The sequence below is a fragment of the Pelmatolapia mariae genome, linkage group LG22 (genome assembly GCF_036321145.2).
Source record: "Pelmatolapia mariae isolate MD_Pm_ZW linkage group LG22, Pm_UMD_F_2, whole genome shotgun sequence".
NCBI classification, from domain to species: Eukaryota; Metazoa; Chordata; class Actinopteri; order Cichliformes; family Cichlidae; genus Pelmatolapia; species Pelmatolapia mariae.
This window is the reverse complement of record NC_086245.2, coordinates 3,249,633-3,257,831: the sequence shown is the minus strand read 5'-3', so window position 1 is coordinate 3,257,831 and position 8,199 is coordinate 3,249,633. Positions and strand designations below refer to the sequence as shown.

Here is an 8,199-nt window from a genome sequence, read left to right as displayed (position 1 = left end):
TAAAATTTCAGGCACATGTTACACAAGTTATAATATTCATTATCATTTGTGGAAATTTAAACCAAAGATGTTGCATAAGACTTTCATACTGTGCTAAAAACCATCCAAAGTAGTAGCAGCATTTACGAGGCAAGCTTAAGCCTGCATGATAAAGCCAGAATCTTTGGCATCGAGCACACAAAGGATACTCCTGTTTATAAAGAGTATCCTTACATTTGAGAGCTGTTATGCCACCTGATTGATTCTGTTTATCTGGACGACCTCCCATCCCATTGTTCCTTCAGTGGGCTGGTTTCAGTCATTATGCAGATCTACTGTTTATAAGGTTTGGGGAAACCTGCAGTCAGCTGAGACTGACTAAGCAGAGAAGCCCAGACCTCCCTCTCCCCAGCCACCTCCTCCAGCTCCTCCAGGTGCGGACACAGACGAGGAGACAGCACTGAACTTGAAACAAAAAGCGAGCCTTTATTTTGGCTGATTAAAGGTGGCAAACAAAGCAGAAAGCACAGAGGCAAAAACTAAACTAGAAACTGAGACTTAACTAAGACAACTAGGAAGGCTATGAATGGGTGACTATGATGAGTCTGTGCTGGAAAATGAAATAACTATAAAACAAATACATGAATGAGCAACATGAACATGACCAGCACACCTGAAACCAGACATAACATGAGGGGAAGATACACAGATGACGCAACAATGAACAAGGGAGACAGAGGAATTAAATACTCAAATGAGCTGATCAGAAGAAGTGGAGACACAAGAGGACACAGCTGACACACATGAACCAGATGACGGGACAGGGAGGGTGAAACTAAATACAATAAACAAAGAACACCAGACTCTTTCAAAATCAAACATGATGACACAGACATTGTCACAGTCCTGGGTCGGAGACCCAGTGTTGAGTTTCTTGAGTCTCAGAGTTTTTGTATTATGATCTTAGTTCTCTTTGTCGCCCCAGTTTATTCTGTAGTCTAGTGTCTTAGTTTGGTTTTCTTGTATTCTGTTTAGTTTTCTGAGTATTTAGTAGCTGCCCTCTGTGTCTCTTTGTTGTTGTTCTCTGTGTTTCTTAGTTGCTCCGTCTCCCCTAGTCAAGTCTGCATCTGTGCTACTTCCTGTTTTACTTTGAAGGTCTGTCTCATGTGAGTGTATCCTACTTTGCTTCCTTGTCTCGTTAGTTCTGATTTCTCCCAGCTGTGCTCCCCTTCTGTTTCTCATTCCCCTCGTTATTTCCCAGTGTATTTAAGCCCTGTGTTTCTCTGTGTCAGTGTTGCAATCTCCCTCATGCTGTGTGTTGCCCCCTGCGTCTCCCTGTGTGTGTTTTGTTAGATTCTTCTCAGTTTAGGTTTTGTAGATGTTCTTTGTTCAGCAATGAAAGCTGCCATTTTGAGTTCAATCCTGTTTCTAGTGAGTTTGCGTTTGGGTCCAATTCCTGCCTGCACACAGCCGAAACATGACAGACATGACAACATGAAGGCTAAGGGAGACCAAAACACAGTGAAAACACAACGGGAATCTACTAAACAAAGAACAATAACAGCTACCTAGGCATAACAGAAATAACTGGATAAGCTAAGCTAGAATATAAATGAATAACAAAATACAGTGAAACTCCAAACACTGGGTTGCATGACCCAGACCATGACAATATTCAAGTGGTAACACGAGTCAGTCCCACTTAAATATGAAATATGAGCTAATATTTAACATTTCTCCAGCAATAATGCTACTTAAAGCGAATACGATAGCAAATCTCACAAAAGTGAGTAAGTTGAAGCTGGACTCCCTTAGGGTGGTGTCGGAGGGGATGTTATCCAAGATAAGAACAATGCAGGATAACACCCACCCACTCCATGACCTGCTCGCCAGTCACAGGAGAACGTTTAGCGAGAAACTGAGATTTCTCATAATGCACCACAGAACGAAACAGGAAATGACCGCTGCCCCGTACTCCTCCATTTAAAGCACAGAACACACTGAAATAGTTCCAACCTTTTGAACATCCTCTGCAGGGAACAGCCTAGCTTCTGCTCAGTCAAGGCTGATGACCTGTTACAGTTAGAGTCAAACGTAAGTCATACATATTTAATCTGTAATATTCTTTATATTTATGATTATAATATATATAATATTATTTGTTGGAAATTACAAATTACACCTTCTTCTATGGGTGGGAGCATTTTTATGCTTCAGTCTGTGTTTATTTCTCCCTACAGATAAGGTTATTCTACTGATCTTCATGTTTCTCTACACTGTAACCAAGAGAGATGACGCATATAAAACCCCCTCTGGACATCAGCCGAGTCCAGTTATCACACTGCACCATAGTTTTATGAGTGATTTATAATCAGGCACACTTATGTAGAAATGCCTCTCAGTTAGGTTGACTCCTTTTCTGTAATATCCTGGCTCTCCTTGGATAGAGTAGAGCAGTGGTAAAAAATAAAGTCATTTATAGGTTTTTATTTTTTTCAAAGAGTGCTCTAATGGATGTCAGAAGTTGGCACCAACACTTTTGTTTCACACTGAAAATTAAATTAAAAAATCTAAATGAAATTTCTGCTCCGGGAATTATAATGACCTGAGACGTCTGGCACCACAAAAGAAGAATATTGTTAAAGCAAGACTGCGTGAAAGAATTTCCTTTTCCTTTGAGATAATTTTAATGGTAATGCGTGTCATTATATTTGACCTTTCTGCAGAAGCCTCGTGTGTTCTTTTGTCACTAGTTGAACTGGTTTTAGATTTCAATGAAAGAGCTTTGTTTTTATTTTAACCTCCTAAGACCCGAACTCTTCCACGACATGCATTTTTAATTTCTCTTGGATATTTGGGCATATTGGGGCCCGATGAATGTAAAAACAAAGAATTTCCAGATTTTTTTTTTACCTTATTTTTGTTTTTAAGAAAAATGAGAGCCACAAATGAGGATATTCATTTAAAAATTTGATAGAACAGTAGCAGTATAATGTCCTCGTAAGTGGATATCAGGCCCATGTAGAGCAAAATTGAGTATTTTGGTCTATATAACACAAAATGTGATGTCCACATATGTGGACGGCAGGTCCTAGGAGGTTAAAGGCCTTAAAAGGCAAAGGTTAAGCACTATTAGAAATGGGAAGAAATCCTATATGACAATGTTCGGATTGAACATGTTTACTTTGTGAAAATTACTTCACAAAAAATAAAAGTTTCAAGGTTTGTGTGCGCTCAGGTACGTGTACCACTGAATGGAAGAGAATGAAAAAGTAGTCCTTTAACAGTCAGTGTGGGTCTTTTTTTTCTGCAGTGAGATCGGAAAATCCACTTTAACCCGCAAGAAATTGAATTTATAAAGAGATACTGGTCTGTATAATTTAATGTTTATTTTTCCTGATCAATTGTAAGTCTCTAAATTTTAAAACAAAATTCAAATAATGAATCCTTTCTGAGTTAACTTCAGTAATTACTTCCTCGAAACAATCAATGTTTCTTTTAGACTCCATTCCTACAAGACTGCTCAAAGAAGTCCTGCCATTAATGAATGCTTCTCTGTTAACTGTGTTAGCGGCGGTGACCCAGTGTTTTGTGTTATTTTGAATTGTTGATTTCTTATGATTTCCTATTATGTTAAAGTCATGTGCTATTCTTAAGTTACGGGTAGAGTTGAGTCATTCTGTATATTGTTACTTATGAGTAGTTAACTCGCTAACAGAGATTTGCCGCGTTAATGCAGTTATGGTGTTAACGGCATTTTAACGAGATTAACGCTGACAGCACTACTTATGGAATAAAGTTAAATTCTAGTAGCATTATTATTTTGTCTTGGTTGAGTTTTAGTCTTGTTAATGGTTTTTTCTTTGCTTCCTCATCTACGTAGGTTCCCCTTGTGTCGCTCTCCTCCGTCTCTTGTGTCAAGCTTGCTTGTCCCAGTTCATGTCTGTCTATGTTTCCTGTTTTATTTTGAAAGCCTTGTGTCTATTTTCATTGTGCTTAGTCATGATTATGATCATGATTATTTGAGCCAGCTGTTTCTCCATGTGTTTCCTGTGTGCATTAAGTTTGTGTGTTTTCATTCAGTCTTTGTCAGGTCGTCTGTTTTCCTCCCACCATGTCAGGTCAAGCTCATATTTCATGTTCATGTTTTGCCCTCATAGTTTCTGGCCTGCTCCTGCCCTGAATCATGTTCATGTCCATTTTGTCACAGTTATCGTAGTCTAGTTTTCCCAGTCTGGGTTTTAAATTCGTTTACGCCCCATTTGCTTTGCAAATAAACGACTCGCTTGTTGTTTAAACTCAGTTCCGTGTCTGCACTTGGACCCTCCTTCTCACTCTACGTACCACAAGTCTTTAAAGTGGCAATAAGTATACCATTACTTTATTACACTGCCAGTTTTAAAAAAACAGCCTAGTTCAAAGGTCTTGATCTTTCAGTAGTTCATAATGAGACCTTATCAAGCTTTGCCACAGCTCCAACCTCAAGGTTTTTAGTGACACACACAAATCAAGGCCTTCCCGACAGCTTTGATAAAACTGGCGGCGAAATGTGAGTCAGTGAGTCATTACAAACATCTTTAAAAGTCCATTAACAGCTCTAGTTGTAAAAGTAGTAATTCATTTTAATTCAATAAACCAATAAACTGTTTCAAGCTGTTATCAATTACTGATAACAAGAGAAATCAAAAGGTCTGACACTGAAGGTTTGCATCTAGATTCTGATCTTTACTCCGTGGCTTTATCTTTTTACCTCGCATGCACTCCAGTAAGGTTTTGGAGTTAAAATGTGAACAAAGGAGCAGCAGCGGTGGCTCCACAAAGGAAAAACACATGAACACGAGGTGATCTTTTCATTCTGACAATCATTTGCTTGCCCAGTTCTCGTACTTGGTCCAGAGGTCACTGCAAAGATATCTTTCTTTTATCCGCACAAAGTAACGTGCGTCTCTTTGTGTCTGTCTGCCGGACGTCTCTCTGTCTCCGTGCAGTAAGAGACATATTCGAGTAGCCATGGATTGGATAAGCGAAGCAAAGAGAAACAAGAAGAAGATCATAGTGAGTACTGATTTTTGTTTTAATTAAGTGGTAATTGGAGAATTTAATGAGACACATTGAAGGCCTTTGTTTCATTTTTACTCAAAATGTAAATGAAAGTTTATGATATTGAATTCTTACCAATGGATGGAATAACAACAGTGAGCGGGCCTCCGATCAGCCTCATCTGTAAACGTGTGCTCTGCTCTATGTCAACATTTGAACATTTCCAAAGCTTGCATTAAACAGGCATCTACCCAAAAACCTGTCACAACTGCATACGTGACTAACTGAACAATAACAAACAGCTGTTCCTATCACGCATGTTTGTCGTAAAGATTACAGCAATTTCCAGACATTTAAGTTTGCGCACACATTGTCTGGGAAAGCGTTGAATGGGCGATTATGAGATCCAGCTGTTCATCTGATGATAAACACCCCTGTGTAAACTCAGTGTGCTTCTACTGATATTAGAAATAATAAATACAAGTCTGATTGATAGTAATGATTCCAACAATCAGTCCAGAAGCCATAGTCTGTAAAACTGCACTAATCATACTTGTTCCAAGCCATGTCTCCTCAATTTAATGTTATAAACTGGTTGCTCTAAGGCACTGAATAAATACAGCTGATGAGAGCACCTATAAAATAAACTGGTACTTTTCAGTCATAAAGAAGAAACTGCAGTGGCATCTTGTAAGTAGAAGGTAATAAAAAAACACCACAGTGAACTGCAGGTTTAAAAGTTTCTGTTGCACTCTCGTGACCTCATTTCTGTCATTAAAGCCTTTGTTGCTTATTTTACAACTTGTTTGGCAACAAACTGTAGAGCGTGCTTCCACTCACAGATAGAGCCTAACCTTTCTGTCCTTTTGGTTGTGTTTGACTTCATAAGAAAGGATTTGTTGCAAGGTTCGCATCATGTTTGCATTTCTTTCGCACAGATTGGTGTCTTGGCTGTGTCGATTGTGACTCTAATCCTCGGTCTTGGACTCGGTCTCGGACTGGATTTGCAGAGATGTCAAAACCAAGGTACATTCACAAACACCCACACACAAACACGCAAACATGTCTCTGCAGGCTCAGAAACTTCCAACACTTATATACAACAAATACTTTCTTAATAAATTGCATTATTTTCCCATATGGCTTCATCATCATGACTCAGGGCAGTGTAATTCTGATGATTTAAGTTAATTTAGAATCGTCAGAGTGAGTCAGGCACCAAATCAGCATCTCATGTCAGAGAGAATTAACTTCCTCCACTCATTTTAAATATGTCATTCAAAAACGAGTGTGTCCTCCTACAAATGTTTTCCTTTGGATGAAAAAGGGATTTCTATTCCTCGCAACTCATTAAGTTGTTATGTTGTAACGTTTTTGCTTTTTTCTTTTACCAGAATTAATTCACAATTTTCCTGTTTAAAGTTCATTTTTACCACTAAAGAGCTGGTGGTGACTTATTTTGTGTCCTTACCGCAAATCTCAATTACTTAAAGGTCAAGTGAACATTTATTACAAGGTGGAGCAACTTTGACATTTAGTACCTGGTTGTACTTCTAACGGTCGAATAAGCTTTAGAAATGAAGATGAACTGAAGTGTTCATCTGTCAACAAACATTCTGGTCTGAATGTTGAAATGTTGAAAGCTTTACAGACAGAAATGTTGAAGCCTAATGACTAATGTCAGTCATGTTACACTCGGTTCTGTTCCTTTGTCAGAGAAGGTGCTCATTCATAAACAACACCAGGCTGTTTCTTCAGGGTCAGAGTTTTAGTACGTTGTAACACTTCTTTTCCAAATGACTCAGCTGCTGGGAAATGTCACCATTGGTGAATCCAGCCAATATTCTTGGCTGGATTAAAAGGCTGCAAACTGCTTGGTCTGTTCTACAGTTGTGTTCATGCATAGTTTTTGGTGACATACCTGAATAAGCAGGGGGACTGCTGTTTTTAAGCCTGTAGAAACCATCTCAGAAATGTCTCTAGGAGCTCAAACCATCTAGCAGCCGACCAGACATAGCATGATAGAGCCAGGCCTGGAAACACATACACAGCAGTTTATAAGCCCTGCAGGACGCATTAGTGTTCTAAAAGTGATCGTAATTCATAATAAACCATGCAAGAGTATTAAATGAACCACACAGGTTGATAAGAGTGTGGTTGTTTTGTATTAAAGCTGTACTTGTAGTGAAAAATGTTTAATTTATTTCTATTTTTATGAAAAGTAGGTGGGAATTTTTACATTTAAAACAGAATATCTGCATTGCCGCATACCAGCATGGCTAAAATCCAAGAACACAGCCAAAATACTCAAATAGTTTCACTTGAAGCTTCCCCTACCCTGCAGAGAGTAGCACTATTTCCATTTGTCTTCTGTGGGAAATTTTTGTCTTGATGTCTAATAGAAATCACATTTAGTGTCACAAGTAAACTGTACAGCTGACAATGTGACATATGAGTATATCTCATCTCATATCTCACGTGATGTCAATTTCCAAATCCCACAGAAATGCAGAAAAAAGCAAAAGATTCGCAAAAAAAGAAAGGTCTAAAGAAAAACAGTGAGCCAAATCCATGACCAATCTGGTGCATGTGACTGTTTCACTGTTTTTCAAGCTTTAATACTCATCAGCATGTGAATAAACTGACTCAAATGATCAGGAAATCAACAGTTTCTCATCTGAAAATCAGCAAGACTTGCAAGAAACAAGTAGAGACAAGAACAGATGTAAAACTTAACTTACTGGAAGGACAATCTGGAAGCTGATGGGAAAAAGGTCAGATCATGCAAAAATAAGTCACTCCATTAAAATATAGAATAGAATAGAATAGCCTTTATTGTCATTGTACAGGGTACAACGAAATTGGAGTGCCACTCCCTTGGTGCAAAATGCAATAATAAATATAATAAAAAAATAGTAAGATATAAAAGGTACAATAAAACAAACATAAGTACTCAAACAAAAGTAAGTATGATATTTACAGGATAGCAGCATTAATATAATGACAGTATGACAGTATGAATAGCAGCATAATAATAGTAGCATAATATAATGGCAGTGACAATATGGTATGGCTAAGCAGGTTCAATTGTTTTTGTGCTTATTTGCAATGGTGATAGCTCTGGGAAAGAAGCTATCCCTGAATCTGTTTGTTCTGGTTTTATGTGACCTGTACCGTCTG

The 8,199-nt window shown here is 38.2% G+C and overlaps 1 protein-coding gene across 1 annotated transcript in view; it reads left to right on the top strand.

The window, feature by feature from the left end:
- The first annotated feature begins 4,989 nt into the window (after positions 1–4,989).
- LOC134619760 (venom phosphodiesterase 1) overlaps positions 4,990–8,199 on the top strand; it is a 45,612-nt gene continuing 42,402 nt past the window's right edge. Inside the window, exons 1-2 of the mRNA XM_063465593.1 lie at positions 4,990–5,034; positions 5,958–6,045. Of these exons, the coding sequence (XP_063321663.1) occupies positions 4,990–5,034; positions 5,958–6,045 (133 nt within the window). The remainder of the gene's footprint in view (positions 5,035–5,957; positions 6,046–8,199) is intronic.